At 43.0% G+C, this 19,615-nt stretch overlaps 1 protein-coding gene and 4 non-coding genes across 6 annotated transcripts in view; 2 read left to right on the plus strand and 3 right to left on the minus strand.

Annotated features, from left to right (window-relative positions):
- Positions 1-7,460: 7,460 nt before the first annotated feature.
- Positions 7,461-7,550, minus strand: TRNAY-GUA (transfer RNA tyrosine (anticodon GUA)). Its single transcript is given in 2 exon segments — positions 7,461-7,496; positions 7,514-7,550. It is a non-coding gene; the product is annotated as a tRNA-Tyr (tRNA).
- Positions 7,551-9,701: 2,151 nt separating this feature from the next.
- On the plus strand, positions 9,702-9,774 carry TRNAR-ACG (transfer RNA arginine (anticodon ACG)). The gene has a single exon. It is a non-coding gene; the product is annotated as a tRNA-Arg (tRNA).
- Positions 9,775-11,892: 2,118 nt separating this feature from the next.
- On the minus strand, positions 11,893-11,965 carry TRNAR-ACG (transfer RNA arginine (anticodon ACG)). The gene has a single exon. It is a non-coding gene; the product is annotated as a tRNA-Arg (tRNA).
- Positions 11,966-12,522: 557 nt separating this feature from the next.
- TRNAY-GUA (transfer RNA tyrosine (anticodon GUA)) lies at positions 12,523-12,612 on the plus strand. Its single transcript is given in 2 exon segments — positions 12,523-12,559; positions 12,577-12,612. It is a non-coding gene; the product is annotated as a tRNA-Tyr (tRNA).
- A 1,736-nt stretch (positions 12,613-14,348) lies between these two features.
- The window catches only part of DNAJC5B (DnaJ heat shock protein family (Hsp40) member C5 beta), a 93,032-nt gene continuing 87,765 nt past the window's right edge, over positions 14,349-19,615 (minus strand). For both annotated transcript variants that reach the window (XM_073331019.1, XM_073331020.1), the window contains one exon: positions 14,349-19,194. In XM_073331019.1, coding sequence (XP_073187120.1) covers positions 19,100-19,194 — 95 coding nt within the window. In that variant the 3' untranslated portion in view covers positions 14,349-19,099. The remainder of the gene's footprint in view (positions 19,195-19,615) is intronic.

Raw genomic sequence — 19,615 nt, forward strand, 5'->3', positions numbered from 1 at the left:
GTGGCTTTGTTTGGCACTGCACTGCCTCTGCCATGCACAGTCAACTCAGTGCAAACCCCATCCAGGGAACTCTTCACACCACAAAACAAGTTACCTTTTCGCTTACACAGCACCTTGCAAAGGACCTCCACTCAACAAGGACATGGGACAGAGCAAACTACGCTGCTCTCCTTTCTTGCCTTTCAACAAAATACGCCTTTCCAGAGACCATCAGAGAAACTCACACACGTCCCTGCCTTGCACACCCGCCCATACCTAATGTCTCCGTTCATGACAACAAGAGGAGCAAAAACTGCAAAGGAAAGATGACGAGTTGGCTCCCTGCCTGCCTAGTCAGTGCACAGGTTGAGGACAGCAAAACTTCAGATTCTCTACGCATAGCCCGGCAGCTCCTTCCCAGAAATTCTACCAGATCGGGCTTCTAGTATTTCTCCGCCAGAAGCCTTTTACACACAATGTGCAATCACGGTTGCCCAAAGAAATCCCAGCTCTACAAATGTGATGGACAAAAGCCCAAAACGGAAAGAAATGGAAACACTCCCTTGCACTTCTCCATCAATTGAGCTCTATGACGCTGAGGAAAGATGGACAAAGAGAGAGCAAACCATTGAAAGGCACACATTGCTACAACCTTGAGTAAAATAGCCCACCGTCAACAGTGCACACAAAAGGTTGAGCCTGAAGGACAGGGGACTCTTCTTTCCCCCCATGTTCCTCTCCTCCCTGCCACCAGAAACTAACGCCTCCATTCATGACAAGAAGAGCAAAAACTGCAAAGGAAAGGCGACGAGTTGCATCCCTGCCCGTCTAGTCGGTGCACAGGTTGAGGACAGAAAAACTTCAGATTATCTACAGATAGCCCGGAATGCTCCTTTCCCCACAGACATAAATGGTGTATGTGTGGGTGAGTGGGTGGGGGTGAAAAAAAAAAAAGATGAGATGGGATGGGATGGGATGGAAAAAAAGAGAAGGGGCTTGGAGAACGCAGTCATCTATCCTGCTACTTCTCACATGCTTAGCAAGTGTTTTACCATTTGAGTTTATTTCTCAGGCATGATAAGCTATTTCTGATATTTTTTAAAAATACCCCTTCTCAGTTCTTCATTTAATCCCTACTCTTAACTATCTTTTCTCTTTTCTTTTTCTGGGCATTCCTGTTTAACCTCTCTACTGAGAGGAACAGTGCTTTTCCCCAGATCCTGTTTCATATGGGGTTTGAAAGAGGAGGGCTGAAATACACCTATAAATAATTTTGAATTCTCTTGGATGTGGCACTGTCTGACTCCCATAGTTGGGGAGCAGTCCCAGTTCCTCGCATACACAGGGGTCCAGTGAGCAGGGCTTCACCATACCCAGAGGTACAGTGAACCCTGATCACGTGTATTGGTTAAGAAGTGGGGCTCAGATACTGCCCAGAAAGGCATGTCCTCCCAGAACCTGGCTAATATGTGGGAGGGCTCAGACTGCTATATATGGACATCGGCACCACATTACCTGGCACATACATAGGGTGCAGGGCGTGGGGCTCAGACACCTCCAAATACCAGGGACCGCTGAAGTCAGCTCACATAGCGGGTAAGGAGAGCAGCTCAGACCCCCCCAATAAGCAAGCCCTATCCAAACCCGGGTCCCATGAGGGGATCAGGAAATTACTCCCCTGAAGATGGACTTCAGGTCCCGAGATGCTGGACACACACAGGAGGAGAATGTTGGGATGACATGCATCCCTGCTGCTATTCTTCTGCAGTTCTTCTCTCACTCATTTTTATGTCACCCTTCCCTTCTACTCCCCTACTCCTAATCTCCATCACCTGGTTCCCCTGTTCCTGTCTACTTTTCCACCCCAACCATTCTCCCATCCTTGTAAGCATCTGCTAATATAATTTATTTTTTGTCAAAAACAAGTTTCAGTGCCTTCTGAATATTCTGTATACTCAGATTACATTTCCCCAAAATAAAAATACCCCTTTGATATAGGCAGATCAGAGCAACATCCCTCCTTTTTCACTTCAGAATTCAGTCCTGGGTTGACTATCATTCGAGCCAGGTCCTGTGATGAAGAAATAGTTTTCCAGATAGTTAGCTTCTCTCTATATACATGATCAGTGTGATCTATTAGGCATGTGAATAAGCATGAGAGGTTCATAACAAACCTAACTGGAGAAGGAACATCTTTTTAGAATTATATTTTAATTGATCTTCCCTCATGGACTAGTAGGTGCCATGCACTGGGGTAACCCCCAAGCACTGGAGACTGGTGTGGTCCGAGTCCTAGTTTAAGCTCTACCTGCCTGAGCAAAATAAAGTTGCCTTGCCAAGATCACCAGACCAGCAAGTTCCTTTCACTGAGACTTAAAACTAGCCAAGTCAACCTTTCCAGGTGGATTAATTAGCTCAGCTGGGTTGCAGTAGAACCACCTGATTAATCAGCCTGCCTGATTGGCTGAAGGGAGACAGCAGGCCTGCTTTTAAGCTCAGCAGCTGCAACAAGTAACTAGTTGCCCAATATGTATGTCGTTGTTTATAGCTACAATTATATCTTGACTTGCTTCCTTCCTAACTTTGCTTCTGCCATGCATGCTTTTGATTCCTGGTTCCTAACTTCAGCTCTGGCTCACTGTCCCATCTCCTGCTCTAATTATTAAGCGAGATTCCTGTTCCAACCAGTAGGTCTAACTTCTGTTCCAGCCATTAGAGTTGATTGTCCTTGTCCTGTTTGTCACAGCCAGAATCTTTCAGCTTTCAGAAAAGCTTTTTTGGGGGTGAGGGATTGTATATCAAGAACTCCTTAGTCAAAGGGCACCAAATATGGATCATTAACAGAGCATGGCACCCCCTGAAACCAATGTCAAGGCAAACCAAGTAAGCATGTCAATTTTAGAGCACTTAGCAGAGTTGCACTTTAAACAGAAAACTGGTCTTAGCCTTAACTGTACCTAGTGCCTCAGTTAAATGAGAAGAAGAGAAAAAATTCCAAAGTAAATTGGACAAGCTGCCTGTCTTCCTATGTCTTTATTGCATAGGACAAGGACGGCAACTCTTCAAATTATCTATGGGATAGTCCAGTAACTTATTACAAGAAAATCCTTGAGCTGGGGCTTGTAACAATTCTCTATCAGAAAGGTTTTATGTACATTGAGCAATGACAGTGGTAAAAATAAATACGTATTCTACTAATGTGATGGACAAAAACCCAAGACTCAGAGAAATGGAATTGCTTCCTGCCAGTCCTTGATTAATAGAGCTCACCGATGAAAGGTAGATGAAATGGAATCTAATGTTTGAAACACACTCAAAACCACATACATTGCTACAATTTTTATGATAATAGCACACAGCAGCAGGCTTTTTGCTCACCCCACATTCTGCTTCCTCCCAGACAGCAAAACCTAACTCCCCTGCATCTCAGGGGGAAGAAAAAAACCCAAACAAAAACAAGTGAGAAAAAAACAAACCGCTTTTATCTAAGCCAACAGTGGAGAGAAGCCAGAGACTCCATGAAGTCTGCTACAGTAATTAGTATCACCAGTCTATTTTGTGTCAAGGGTGCCCCAAGATGAGGGTGACAATGAATGGAACATCTAAGCCTTAATATCCATATTGCTTGCACTGTGAGTGCGGGAGGGCAAAGAAAAAGGAACTCTGCCTTTAAAATAAGCTCGAAAGAAGAGTGTGCAGCGAAGGCAAAAATTTCCTTCAAGCTGCAGTCAAACCAGCAACCAAAGAGATAGAAGGTGGAATTAAAAAAAGAGGAGAGAGGAAAAAAACAACCTCCATTTTAGAGGATGCAAGCACCAATCCTGCTATTATTTATATGCTACGGGAACCCTTGGTCACTTGAGCTGATTCCACCCTACCCTGTCATAACTCCACAAACTTCCTCCAGAGATCTCATCTTTATAGTGTAAAACAAATTACCTTCATACTTACTTACACAACACCTTGGAAAGGACCTCCACTCAACAAATACAGTTTGCATAGCAGAATACACTTTGCAATTTTTTTTCTTCAAGGATACTACTGGTCCGTGCATCCTACCACATACTGCTCTGTTTTGCAGTCAAAATATGTCTTGGACTTAAGCTAAAGAAGGAGAAAAGCAGAAATTACCTTTTCCAGGAAAACAAATAGAAACTGGCATACAACAGTTAATAGATAGTATGGCCAGAAGGGATAGATCATCTAGTCTGATTTCCTTCTATATATCAGAGGCCTTTTAAGTTCATCCAGTTACCCCAGTAAGACCAGTAAATTGTGTTTTACTAAAGCATACATTCTAGAAAGCCATCCAGTCTTGATTTGAAGATGTTGAAAGATGTAGAATTCAGCACTTTTTTTGTTAGTTTTCTTCAATGGTTAATCAACCTCACTATTAAAAAAATGGTGTCTTATTTCTAAATTGAGTTTATCTGGCTTCAGCTTCCAGCTTTTTGTTCTTGGTATCCCCTTCTGAGCTAGATTAAGAGGCCTTTTGTACCTGGAATTTTCTCCCTGTAAAGATATTTAAAATCTGTAATCAAGTCCTCTCTGTCTTTTTTTATTTATTTATTTTTGTAAGCTAAACTGTTTGTGGTCTTTAAGTCTCTATATAGCATTTTCTCTAGCCCTCAAATTATTTTTATGTAGCTTTTTGTACCTTCTCTGATTTTTCAAATGTGGACCCATGAACTGTGTGCAGAATTCTAGTACTGGTCTCACTAATGCCATGTACAGAAGTAGAATAATTTCCCTACCACTAATGTTTGATCTGAGCATGGATGGCATTCATGAATTTATCCCCACAGCTTTATGTCCACACAGCAACTGGGAGGTGTGATTGCAGCACATGTAGACATACCTGAGGTAGCTTTGATCTAGTAGGCTCTGTATTGCAGCGTATATCGTATATATATATATATATATATATATATATATATAGTAGGATAAAAATAAGAGGTTCAATGTCTTTCCCATGGTCATACAAGAATTCTGTGGCAGAACTGAACATAGATTTTCTGACTGTTATGCTAATGCTTAACCCATAAGATCTCCTTATATTTGAAGCTGTGAGCAGGTTTGGCACAGGCTTCTCCACATGTTGCAAGATGAAATAGTCTCTGAACATAGAATCATAGAATCATAGAATATCAGGGTTGGAAGGGACCCCAGAAGGTCATCTAGTCCAACCCCCTGCTCAAAGCAGGACCAATTCCCAGTTAAATCATCCCAGCCAGGGCTTTGTCAAGCCTGACCTTAAAAACCTCTAAGGAAGGAGATTCTACCACCTCCCTAGGTAACGCATTCCAGTGTTTCACCACCCTCTTAGTGAAAAAGTTTTTCCTAATATCCAATCTAAACCTCCCCCACTGCAACTTGAGACCATTACTCCTCGTTCTGTCATCTGCTACCATTGAGAACAGTCTAGAGCCATCCTCTTTGGAACCCCCTTTCAGGTAGTTGAAAGCAGCTATCAAATCCCCCCTCATTCTTCTCTTCTGCAGGCTAAACAATCCCAGCTCCCTCAGCCTCTCCTCATAACTCATGTGTTCCAGTCCCCTAATCATTTTTGTTGCCCTTCGCTGGACTCTCTCCAATTTATCCACATCCTTCTTGAAGTGTGGGGCCCAAAACTGGACACAGTACTCCAGATGAGGCCTCACCAATGTCGAATAGAGGGGAACGATCACGTCCCTCGATCTGCTCGCTATGCCCCTACTTATACATCCCAAAATGCCATTGGCCTTCTTGGCAACAAGGGCACACTGCTGACTCATATCCAGCTTCTCGTCCACTGTCACCCCTAGGTCCTTTTCTGCAGAACTGCTGCCTAGCCATTCGGTCCCTAGTCTGTAGCTGTGCATTGGGTTCTTCCGTCCTAAGTGCAGGACCCTGCACTTATCCTTATTGAACCTCATCAGATTCCTTTTGGCCCAATCTTCCAATTGGTCTAGGTCCTTCTGTATCCTATCCCTCCCCTCCAGCGTATCTACCACTCCTCCCAGTTTAGTATCATCCGCAAATTTGCTGAGAGTGCAATCCACACCATCCTCCAGATCATTTATGAAGATATTGAATAAAACCGGCCCCAGGACCGACCCCTGGGGCACTCCACTTGATACCGGCTGCCAACTAGACATGGAGCCATTGATCACTACCCGTTGAGCCCGACAATTTAGCCAGCTTTCTACCCACCTTATGGTGCATTCATCCAGCCCATACTTCCTTAACTTGCTGACAAGAATACTATATTATTCTTAACATATGCAAATAATGTTAAGAACTGCTGAATCCTTGAGAACCGAACCAGGTGTATTTTCTTGGTGGTTTAACCATCTTTCTCTCCCAGCTGCCATTAGGGGTTGCTCTCTCCTGGGGCTTCTGTGAATAGCAAAATCATGTTGGAGGCCCTCTCACCACAGAGAATGAGGATATGCCGACCTTTGAGTTGGAGATGTAATTTCCAGCTTGTACATATATGCTTGTGGCTAAGGGGGTAGTGAGGCCGGCTGGCCATCCCAGGTATAATCCCATCCGGGATCCTAGCTACATACTCTGGTGGTTAGCCTATACCATGAACCACACAGGCTATTTTTAGCATGCTAGCTTGATCAAAGCTAGCACATATATATCTCCTTGAGCTGGAAATTACCCCTCTCCCTGCAGAGGTTATACAGTATAACTATTTCAGTAAACACCACAAACTAGCCAAAATAAGTGTGCTGGTACAAAAACTGTGTAGCATCATGCAGAGCCACTTACTGTTAGGTGGGTGATATCTGGCACATTATTACCCTATTTAGGGATGGGGGTGGGTAAGAGAGCCATGGGTTTTTTGGGTCTGCTTTGTATTAGACAAATTATAAATGACTATGAAGGGGAGTCTTTACTACAGTGCTGGATCCAGCCAGGCAAGATGATGTAGTTCTAGCTAGATTTCTAGGTCACATACTAACTAAACACAGCCTGGCTATTTTGGTAATGCACCATGTATATTTCTAGCGCTGCCTACTGCATTGTAACAAGACTAACCACAGTCGCAAGAAACCCCCGCAGGCTGAAATCACCCAAGGGCCTGGCCCTCTGCAGCCTGTTCAGGGAGGTGGCGCCATAAAACAACCTGGTTCAGGGCCGTAGCGGTGAAAGGAAAGCGGTGTATAAATGCCCCTCAGCGCCCCCGACGTGGGAGGTGGGTCACCCCGCTTTGGCCCGGCCTACACCCCCGCTGTGCGCCGCGGCCCGTCCCTGCCCGAGTGGGGCCGAGCGAGCAGGCGGGGCCAGGCTCCCCGGGGGCCCGGCAGGAACCGCCGGGCCCCGCACCCGCGCCTGGTTCCCACTTCGGTGGCACAGCAGGCAGCGCCCGGCCCAGGCATGCTACCTGCGCGGGGGCGGTTTCCCCGCGCCGCCCCCTTTAGTAACTGAACCTCGGGATCAAAAACATTCAAAATATGAAGAGGGGAGGGGGAAAAAATAAAAAGTCAGTCTCCTTCGAGCCGGAATCGAACCAGCGACCTAAGGATGCCCGCAGGCAGCTCCTCTACAGTCCTCCGCTCTACCAGCTGAGCTATCGAAGGGACATGAAGGAAGCTGCCCCAGACACACACAAGAGTCGCGGCCCAACGAGTTCTAACTCGCAGCACACGCATGACGCGTGAGCGGAGCCGGATGGCGCCAAAGCAGCAGAGCCAAGGCCGGTTGCTTGCCCCCGGGTCTGCTCGGCGCGTGGTCAGACTCGCTGACTGCGTCCCCGGCCCAGCGCGCCTCCCCAGGGATGGGAACGCTGCCGGGGGAGAGAGAGAGTGAGACCCCAGCCTCTGCCCCCTCCCACCCAGCGCTCGCGGCTCTTTCCCTGCTCCCTCTGCCCTTCCTCTCGCCAACCCGGCCCTGTCCCTCTGTACCCCCACCCCAAATTTTGTTGATGCCTGCGCAGTATTGTCCGGCAGCCCCCCTGCCCTGGCAGTACCCCTTGTCCTGGCCAGTGCTGCCTCTGCTGCTCTACAGCCCAGCTCTGCCTTTCTCAGGTTTGCAGGGCCCATGGTTTCATCTGGCCCCCAGAGTTGACAAATGTTTGTCAAGGTAGGTTTTTTTAAATCATGGACCCAAATCCTCACGTGCAGACCGTTGTTTTAGTGCTTGGCTTTCACTGCACCCTGTCCTTTGAGGGAAGAGGCCTCACTCCTGTGCAGTATCCCTTGGACTTCCATGGGTTTCAGGGTTGGAATAAGGCCTGGCCTACACAGAGCTTTTGTAGTGCTCAAACTACCAGTCAAAGCCCTGTCATGGACATGGTTGTAGTGGTGACTTCTGCCTCTATAGGTGTCAGAGTAGCAGCCGTGTTAGTCTGCGTCCGCAAAAAGAAAAGGAGGACTTGTGGCACCTTAGAGACTAACCAATTTATCTGAGCGTAAGCTTTTGTGAGCTACAGCTCACTTCATCGGATGCATGCAGTAGACAATACAGTGGGGAGATTTTATATACACAGAGAACATGAAACAATGGGTGTTACCATACACACTGTAAGGAGAGTGATCAGGTAAGGTGAGCTATTACCAGCAGGAGAGAAAAAAAACCTTTTGTAGTGATAATCAGGGTGGGCCATTTCCAGCAGTTGACAAGAACGTCTGAGGAACAGTGGGGAAAGGGGGGAATAAACATGGGGAAATAGTTTTACTTTGTGTAATGACACATCCACTCCTAGTCTTTATTCAAGCCTAAGTTAATTGTGTCCAGTTTGCAAATTAATTCCAATTCAACCGTCTCTCGTGGGAGTGTGTTTTTGAAGTTTTTTTGTTGAAGAATTGCCACTTTTAGGTCTGTAATTGAGTGACCAAAGAGATTGAAGTGTTCTCCAACTGGGTTTTGAACGTTATGATTCCTGATGTCAGATTTGTGTCCATTTATTCTTTTGCGTGGAGACTGTCCTGTTTGGCCAATGTACGTGGCAGAGGGGCATTGCTGGCACATGATGGCATATATCACATTGGTACATGTGCAGCTGAACAAGCCTCTGATAGTGTGGCTGATGTGATTAGGCCCTATGATGGTATCCCCTGAATAGATATGCCTGTATAGTTATTATTCCCCTTTCCATATGGGAAGAGCTATACCAGTATAAAACACTTTTATATCAGTATAGCTGTGCCCACAGTAGGTAGGGTCATATCACTTTATCAGTACCAGTATAATTAAAGTAGTAGTCTAGCTAAGCCCTGACTGTCTGCTTCTGCAGACTCCTCTGTAAGACCAGCTGCTTAGATTGCAAGCTCTTTGGGGCAAAGAGCAGATCTCATATTTGCCTTTAAATAATCTTCCACACTTTTGATACTATATAAATAATATCCTCTAGCTCTTTCCTCCAGCTCTACCTTTCTTCTTCCTGTTACATTATCCACCCTAAAGGCAGGTTTAAACTTAAAATGCTGGCTCGGCACAGCTGCAGCAAAGACATTTCTACGCTAACAGGAGACCTTCTCCTGTCAGCGTAGTTAATTCACCTCAGCAAGTGGCGATAGCTATGTTGATGGGAGGGTTTCTCCTGTCAACATAGCACTGTTTACGGGGATTAGGTTGGTATAACTGTATCGCTCAGGAGTGATGTAGTTATACTGATGTAAGTTTGTAATGTAGACTTGGCCTCTGTATACTGTTACCCTAATGCTATATTGATAAATTTAGGTAGAATACTGTTATATGTCTCTCTACTCATAGTCAATTGCCAATATTCAGGGCCAGTGGCGCAATGGATAACGCGTCTGACTACGGATCAGAAGATTGTAGGTTCGACTCCTGCCTGGCTCGGTGTTCTTTTCCGTAAAATAAGTCTCCTGATTTATTTTCTCTCAGATATTTTATTAATTGATTACAGCTTGCCTGGGACAAACTGCTGATATAGCTAAGGTTGCAAAATTACTTTCATTATAATTTACTAGTTTTGCTCCACAGAACTCTTAAAAAACCCGAACTTCCCCTTCTGACCTGAAGCTTCCTGTTCTTAGTGTCAAGCCACTGGAAAACCTTTTTGGTTTCTGTAAAATACTTACTGTTTTTTAATTTCTCTTTTGTAAAGAAACCTGTGCTTTTTCACTTTAAATTTTGCATTTACAGTGAATTGTACTTTACAGTTAAATTTTCATCTAACAGCCATCACATATTCAAATCGAGCAGAGCAAGTTTCCAATGAATAAGGCATGAGAATTTGAAAAAATAACGTTCTGAAGTTATAAACAATTGAACTTTGGGGTTTTGTGCACATGCAGTACATCAGGAATCCACACAGAGAGCCTGCCATTCCAAACTACTTCATAGTCTTCGCTTCCATCTGCAGCATGGCAGTGAGTGAGAGTTCTGTTCTAGTCAGATAATGATACTGCACTCAGTACTTTAGGACAGTTTACTAAAGTTGTAAAATGAAAAAAAAGCTATGATCTTGATGTAAGGATGATAGAGTGCTAGCACTAAAGCTCTAACTGCAACATTTAGCAGTGAGAATGGGGCTTGTTCACTGTAAATTTATGGAAAACTTTATTAATATTTGGTATTTTGAGTATTTTCTTACCATTTCAATTATGTTAGCTTCCAGATCAAAAATGATTCTTCTTTAAACATACTGAAAACATCACATATACTTTAAACATATCTTAGAATTAAGGCTAAGATTTTGTCCCGGAATCTGTGACTTCCAGAGAACTCTGTGACATTTTCTGCTTCAGCCCGGAGCCTGGAGCTGTCAGCGGGTGGCAGTGTACCCAGAGCTCTCAGCCAGAGCTCTCCAAGCCGCTGGCCCTGCAGCTCTGAGCTACCATGGGTGGCAGCGGAGACCCTAGCGTTCTCAACCACTGTGGGCAGCAGGGGGAACCCCAGAGCACCAGCAGCAGTGGGTCTGAACCCTTCTTCCTCCACATTTTGTCACGGTTATTTTTAGTAAAAGTCAGGGGCAGGTCACAGGCTTCCCTTATTTTTTGTTTATTGCCTGTGACCTGTCCCTGACTTTTACTAAAAATAACCGTGACAAAATCTTAGCCTTACTTATAATTTGCAAAATACTTCTATATTAACTCGACTTCTAATAGTAATTTTATTACATAAAACAAAGATCAGAATGGGGGGGTCTAGGAAGGAAAAAGTAAACTGCAGGTTAGTAAATAAATAATATGTTCTGATATTTCTAAAGTATAACAAATCATCACCATGGAAAATAATTTATCACATGAATATCAGTTACTGGATTCCCAGACCTAATTATTTCCCACTATACTTTGTTTAATTAAAGATAGGCCAGATCAAAGATCAGTCAATGGATTGACCTCTCCTAAATTTATTTAGCTGAGGATCTGACCTAAAAAACTTTATTTTCATAAAATAGCTTAGGAAAAAATGAACCCCAGAACACACCTCTTGTAGATGAACTTTAATATGTCGTTGCTCCCTGAAAAGCAATACTTTTGTTTTTAACAATACATCTTCCTAGTTTTCATTTTCTATTAGGCCAAGAGTTTCCACATTAGTATTTTTTTAACTGCTACCTAAAAGAAGCCCATGTTTTTGCCTACATTTCCCAGAAATAAGTACCACGCTTAGGCAGTTGACTTTTCTAGAGGGATTTGGTGTGCTTTTCAAATTTTCACCATTTCACAGCTCATTGTGCGATCCCTGAATTTAATTGTTTGAAAGAAAGCACATTTGCAATTATTTCAAAAGGTTAAGTATAAATGGGGTAAAAATACTTGAATATTTTAGACTTCTTGCAATTCCAATTTACCCAGTTCTATTTTAGTTGGGAGTTCTGTTGGACATGCAGGCATAGAGGCAGCATGGCTGTTCAGTCAAACAACTATGTTTTTCCTCCTCATACTTAAAAATACAGTGTTTCTTCAATATGCCTCTAAGATTGGGTTTTACCAAAAAAAGAAAAGCCTCCGAGCCAGGCAGGAGTCGAACCTACAATCTTCTGATCCGTAGTCAGACGCGTTATCCATTGCGCCACTGGCCCATGACTTTAAAGGAAAATATCTGCCTACCAAGTAAAGGGATGAGGGACGATGCTCGTACTCCCCATCCTCTCCCCCAACCACCCTGGACATAACTGTGGTGCAAGGTGCGGCCTATCGCCTCCCACGCCACCCCGGACCCAGCCCTGCAGAGACAGGCACCGCTTGACGAGGCACAGCCCCTGCCCCCGCCACTGAACACCGTGAAGGCCATGAGCAGACCCTCCGCCCCCGGCCTGCGCGGCAGCACCAGGCAAGCCCATCATCCCCCAGCCCAGCCCCGCCCCGCCCCGCCCCGCGGCAGAACTGCACTCCCCGGCAGCCCCCGTTGGCCTCGCCCCAGTCCGCAGTCTCTGGGCGCGGCGCATGGGCCCCCAGCCTGGCGTGACGTGGGGGCGCGTGGGGGCCCCGACGGGACCAGCTGGCCTACCGCCCGCGCTCACCCCGGAGCGGCCATGCGCATGCGCCTTGTGCGCTAGCAAAACTGTCTGCCAACGCTTGATGGTGACGTCGACTCTGTCGGCTCTAGTGTGTTACTCGGGAGGGGCTTTTTCATGTCCCTTCGATAGCTCAGCTGGTAGAGCGGAGGACTGTAGAGGAGCAGCCTGCGGGAATCCTTAGGTCGCTGGTTCGATTCCGGCTCGAAGGAGACTTCCTTTTTTTCCCCCCCATCCATCTTTATTTGCGCTTTGGGACATTGATTTAATGTTGCGGCTCACAATACTGGCTCAGGTAGTCGGAATGATCGCTGTGTTCCAACATACGAAATATGTAATACTTGTGCAAAGTTATAGGAAATAGATAATAGTTTTAAATATTTTATCAAAATGAGAGAACTTTTTTCTGTGTGTGCTGGAAAAGGACATTTTTGGATCTCTTGTTCACAGTGGCAGGCAGATATTCTTATTTAACTTGTACCTTCACACTGCTCTGCACTTGTAATTACAGGTGGTCTCCCAATGCAAATTTCAGTCCCAATCCAAACTTTTGTAAAATGTGGGAAAGTTTGGATCCAGTGATTTTGTTCGGGCCCAGCTCTACTTTCAATAGGATCTACTCCAAACAAACAAGCAAAAAAGGTGGTGGTGGCGGTGGTACAAATGGATGTTGTGCTACCTCTATGTGAAAATCAAAATCTAATAATTTGTTGAAAGAAAAAAAAGGAATAGTGTTTTTGTGCCATGTTATCATAGGCCCAAATGAGGCAAATTGCTCCAGGCAAATTCCTACACTCTGTAGTTTTATCTAGATTAGGATTTGAAAGGTGTTAACAAATGTATTAAATTAGCTAATTTCTTAACAGCCTAGTGTAGACCAGGAGAGAGTGCCTTGCTTACACTAGTCTCTGAACGCGGGTTAGCTAACACGTGCTAATTTACACGTCAGGTAACATCTTTCAAATCCTAGTATAGATAAAGAGAATCAGCAGAGGCAGTAGTCTGCCTACACAAAATAACTTGCAGGATTGAGGCCTTCTATAGTAAATTCTTCAGGACAGAGAGGACAGAGTCTGGGCATGGGCACTGTGGGTGCTCTCATAATACAAATAATGCAACATCCTGTTTTCTTATCTCTGTTATTATGGGTGGATTCTCCTTTGTTATGCCTAACCAAAAAAAACTAACAGTTCTGCAGATCACCATTTCTTTGGTTCCTTCCTTGAAGATGGCCATCAGATGTGAACAAGCTCTGTGTTCTATGGCTGTCAGTCTTGCTCTGAGGAGCTTGTGAAGCGAGTATCTGTTAATCTCCTCCCAAAGTGGAAGAGTATGTTGTAATCTAAACTAAGTGAGCTCTAAGGGTATGGCTATACAACAAGCGCTACAGTGGCATAGCTGCAGTGTGGCAGCTACCCTGCCCTAGCATAGACATTTGCTGCAGCAGCAGAAGGTATTTTCCATCACTGTAGTAAATCCACCCCCTCAACAGACAGTAGCTACACTGGCGCTTCGGTCTCCTTAACTACGTTTCTCAGCCAGGGGTGTACATTTTTCACACCCCTGAGCTACGTTCTTGGGTTGACCTACGTTTTAGGTGTAGATCAGGCCTAATAGCTCATGAGAAAAAAAACTACAGATGCTACTCCCACGCTTTGGTCTTCCTTGCCACTTAGCATCCATGTACCAGACAGCTTTTTCATCTGAATTTTATACAATGAATCAGCAATACCAAGTATATATTTAATTGTGCATATGTTTTATCATTCCATCTATACTTGATGGCTCTAATTCTGAAAAAAAAATAAAAATCCTTGAATAAAATTACATCAATATCTTGGATATGAAATCTTAAGGAAAGGTAAAATAATTAAATTAAAACCCACAGGCATATTTGAAAAATGTCTTCTATTAAATAGTTTATTTTATTATGTATTTCTGTTACAGGGGAGTAAAGTGCACAAAATGTTTAAACAGCAGGTTACGTTTTTGGTAGTTTTTAATCTTTAAAAATATTTCTCCCGTTTTCCGTTTTGTGTGACCTTGGTATGAGTCATTCTCCAAACATTCAATAGAACAGATCTCATATAATAGATCCAGCCAAAACAGTTGCTGCTTAGGTAATTTCCAATCACTTGATGCTCTGTGGTCACAGAGACTAAATAACATTGTGGCGGAAAAAATCCCTCACTTTAGCAGGCATAGAAATGTTTGGCATCTTGTGCTACCACCTTCACAAGGTCAGAGTTCCCTGTGTGAAATCCTGTCTCCACTGAAGACTATAGGAGTTTTGCCATTAACTTTGATGGAACCAGGATTTCACCACCTGATTCCTCAGGCTCTTCTCATAAGAAAAACTGAGGTTGAGGGATTCTGCCAGCCAATCCCAAGCATTATCAAGTGGGCCATTGACTCCCCACAACCAGTAACTCAGGAAAGAGCTGGAATAACACCTCTTGATGCACAGTATGGGTGAGAACTTTAAACAATCTAAGGTATTGTCTACAGGGGAAATTTGCCAGATTTCCCCATTGAGATAAGTAGTATCCTGCCCTGTAGAACAAAGAAGGCATTTGCAGCTGAAGTTCTGGTTATTGTTTTTTTAAAATGCGTTTGCCACATGCCAATTTTTCTGCCAAGTAGTTCCTCTTGGGAAAACAAAGTTCTCTCAGAATTTACCAGCTTGGAAAGTCACCATAGACATTTTGGATGGATCAGGATCTTATTGGTTATTTTGGCTGTTACCAGAACAACTTTTTCTTAGGGTAGAAACATAAAGGTAGTGCTTTAATTCGTACACATAGGGAGTCTTTATTATTCAGAGAGTGTTTGACAGCAAAGGTAGATTTCAAATACATAGTATTTTTTATACAAATAAATGCAACACTATAGAGCAAAATATTTGCAACTCTATGCTTTCAAAAGATTAATAGTAATTCAGCTGGACTTTACATGGAAGCAAATCATGTAGGCATCATTGTTTCCACCTTAGTACACCTTGTAGAAAGCAAACAAAAGCAAAAGAAAATTAAATTCATATTTATGGACCAAATCCAAACATACTTATTCAGTTTTTATTATGTCCTCAGATATGCAGACTCTCTGACTTCACTAGGACCTGCAGGTGCCCAACACTTCTGAAAATCAGATTGCCTTTATTTAACTGCCTAAATGTGGATTGAGGCACCCAACTTTAAAAAGGTTGACCATAGTTTTTATCAGTCTAATAGTGTCATTTTAGCAAAGCCACATTCTTTCAGAGACATATCCTGAAGACTGTATTCAGAGTTGCTGGGGGTTTTTTGACGAAGGCTGTAACAGTGCATAGTGATCCTTGCAGAGCCCCATTTAAGACAGTGGGGCTCCCTGAAGATGCAGCAGTTGTCTGTGGGATCACAGTGCAGGACTGGGGCCTAAATTCTTTCTAATTTAGGCATCCTTTCTGCATTAAGAATGTAGTAAAAAATTACAGGATATAAGCCCAGAGCCAAAACCCTTTGAAGTCATTGGGAATCTTTCATTGCTTTCAGTGGACTTTGGATCAGGCACTCAGGTCTAGATCTTCAAAGTATTTAGGAGCCTAACTCCCAGTCTGAGCTTTAGCCCTTGTTACCTTAGGGTCTGATTTGCTGCAACCATAGTAATCAGTGGTGAAATTCCCACTGATTTCTATGGGAGCATCACCTGTAAGATAATTTTTATATACCATGTGTAACTTTCATTTAGACTTTTAACTGGGTGCATTTTCACATTTAATTCTATACAGGAAACAGTCACTAGCATTTTCACACTTTCACAGTAAATTATTGAAATAAATTTGAAAAAGCGTGCTTAGAAAATCATTTACACAGCATGTGTAATATGTATCCATATAGGGCCGGATTCTCGATTCCACCGCAGTGGATTTATATTGGCTTCAGTGGTCTTACACCAGCATAAAATCAGTGTAAAGGAGTAGAACATTAGGCCCACAGATGTGTGTGTGTGTGTGTGTGTGTGTATGTCTGCTGGTGTATGAATGTATATAAATACAGTGGGCTGCATTCTATCCATAAGATATATGCACATACATCTCCCACTAAAATCAGTTGCAGTTGAATGTGCATACCTGGGGACAGAGCTTGACCCATTAGAGCAAGGGAAGTAATTATGTGCTGCATATGTGCAGGTAGTATAGGGCTTGATAGAAGTAAATTGGAGTACTATCTCTGATTACAAGGCTAGCAGTAGCTATAATGCCTGCACAGGTAAATGGAGATATATACTGAATATTAAGGGGTTTTAAAATATCAGTGTATCATAGGAACTTTAAAGGAACTTTAAAGAAGGTAATATTTAATGACTTTGGAATTATAGTTACTGATTTTAGCTGTATATTTAGCTGCAGCTGAATGGGATTTGATGTGAAAGGTGGGAAGAAGAGGAAGAAAATGTTTCACAACTACAGAATCCAATTTTTAAGTAAGAAATCATTTAAACTTTTGACAAACAATATATTCCCTGGTTTCTATAATTTTGTAGTAGCAGCTGTGTTAGTCTGTATCCGCAAAAAGAAGAGGAGTACTTGTGGCACGATGAAGTGAGCTGTAGCTCACGAAAGCTTATGCTCAAATAAATTGGTTAGTCTCTAAGGTGCCACAAGTACTTTTCTTTTTATAATTTTGTAGCGTATTACATCCTCCCCAAGACTGAATTGTGAAAAGAGGAACCACAATAGCAAATGCAGAGAACTGGGGTGTGACAATGATTGATGGAATGTTTTCAGTAAAGAGAATATAAACTGCTGAAGCTAACGTATCAAACCAGCACAGTGCTAAGTTCAAGATTTCTGAACTAGTGCTTTAGCTCTTTACAAACTAGGGGCCTGATTCTCCTTCCACCTGCTCCAGTTTTACCTTGGTATAAATCCACTGCCTTCAAAAGAGATGTACTTTATTTGCTTCAGTGAAGAGAGAAGAATCAGACCCTATATATGTATACTTTAAATTTAAACCATATAATATTTTCTTGTCTCTCTGATTATTCCACATTAATAAATTAGCATTTCAACCACAAGAGTTTTGTGCAGCAGTGCACTGCTAGTAAAGACTATATTTTGACTTAAAATGGAACTTTAAGTGTATTAAAGGGCACATTTATTATTAACATACAACTTCCCCAAAATTTGTCTATACAGAATAGTTTACATGTCTAAGGTGTGTCAGTACCATAGAATCAGGGCTGGAAAGATCTTACAACAGTGTGCTGGTTAAACAAAGCAAAGAGAGCCTGCTTCTCGAGTACAATTTAAACCTGAATGGGTAATAATTATATGATTTGAAGTGCAATACATGTATTATAGACTTGTAGCAAAGTAGAGGATGGGGTAAATGGTCACTGGATCAGGGCAAGATTATTAAGAGAAGCAAGTCCTATCTTGCTCTGCCTCCTTCTGCCAGGAAGCTACCTCCTGCCCTTTCAGCATGACTTCCTCCTTCTCTTCCTGTCAATTCCTGCCCCTTCCCTCAGCCCAGGAGCTAAGATGAGGGAGAAGGACCATTATTTGCATGTCAGTAGGACAGCTGGGAAAGAACAAGTATAAAGCCATCAGTAAGGGGAATAAGTAGGCAGGCAGGCAGTTATCTGTTGACTCGGTTGAGGGTCATCTTCCATCCCATCCCAAAGGAGTTAGGGAGCCAAAAGGTAAGGAGTTGGAGGAGGCAAGGGTTGCATGAGGTCACAGGCATACTTCCAATTAAAAACAACAACAACAGAACTTTGATTTTTGTCTCAGATTGGTCAGTCCAAGATGAGGGAGAGATGCTGCTGCCAAGTCTTACAACTGGCAAATAGGGAGCATCAACCATCCACATCTGTATGGTATTTTCCTGCCGGTCTCCTGCTTCTGCTCTTGTGCAGGTGCTGTAATGCACATGCACAGAACCAAGACACAGAGATCATGTGCATTTCAATTAGGAGATTAGTCTCTTGGGTTTAGGTTGAACTGCCTTCTGACTGTTAAACTCTTGGATTTGGTAATCATGCCCTGTGCCAATCAAAGGACAGCTGACTCAGCTTCTTTATTGCTCTGGTTCCATCCCCAGCAAGTTTCAGTCTACTAGGCAGACTAGTGCTGTCACTCAGTGCTCTCTCTTTAGCAAAATCAGATCCTTCCTGATACCTACTGTTCCTTTGCTGTCTATTGAAAACACTTCCATCGTTTTCTCAAAGGAAGCAATAGCATTATAAATACAGTCTCTACCCTAAAACTTTGTGGCAAACTAAGAACATTACATTGTCAGACAATGACAGAACTGGTGCCTTCTTGAGTAGACTCAAAGCCCTAATCAGGGAAAGTCCTTGCTTAGGTGTGGAAAGGGTGCTCCATTTAAGGGGAGATAAGAGAGAGGAATATTATTGTATTGAAGGGATAGCCTGAGCTCAAAAGCGTTAACCCTCTTCAAGGGCAATTTGCTAATCAGTATAACAGTATGCTAACGGTAAGTATCTTAGTGCAGAACACAGAAGATGGGCCTGTTCATTTTGAAGGCCCTATGAGTTAAAGAGTCTGCATCCACAGGAAATTACATTCAAATTATCTTTGCCTAACTTAAAAATCAAATACAAATATGGAAAACGATTACAGTGCTTTTCAATTATCTTTTCTGAACCCTCTTTGTGACATGAGCAAACTGCAATCAGACTGTACTTGCTCTTGCTTTATGAGTCTGTGTGATAGCTGCGATGGCCATCTCCGATTAGTTGAGTTTTCTCATTTGCATTTGTCGGCTGAAGTATGATTGGAGTTTCTCCATCTAAATCAAACAGAAAAAACAAACCCCTCTAAGCACCGTTGATTTGATACAAAACTCAAGCTGCCTTTCTTGATAGAATGACAGCAAAAATAGTAAGATCTAGTATACTGTAGAATGATCTTTCAAACAAGCTTTCATCTAAAAGGGTTGTAGGGTTCAATCCTGGATGAGTAAGGGCTGCAGAATAGAGCTCTAAATGGCTGTATGCACACTAAACAAAATTCTATGTTTACCATCAATGTAATACTTACACTAAGCCTAGGTACACTTTACCCGAATGTTCACACAGGAAGTTATGTTGCTACATAAACCAGTGTGCCACATAATCCTTTCAGTTTGCTTATTAATTATTATTAATTATGATTATTACACCATCATTTTACCTGATGCTTTACAGAGATTAAAAAGACCATGCTCCTTG

This window comes from Lepidochelys kempii, chromosome 2 (genome assembly GCF_965140265.1).
Source record: "Lepidochelys kempii isolate rLepKem1 chromosome 2, rLepKem1.hap2, whole genome shotgun sequence".
In the NCBI taxonomy this organism is placed as follows: Eukaryota; Metazoa; Chordata; order Testudines; family Cheloniidae; genus Lepidochelys; species Lepidochelys kempii.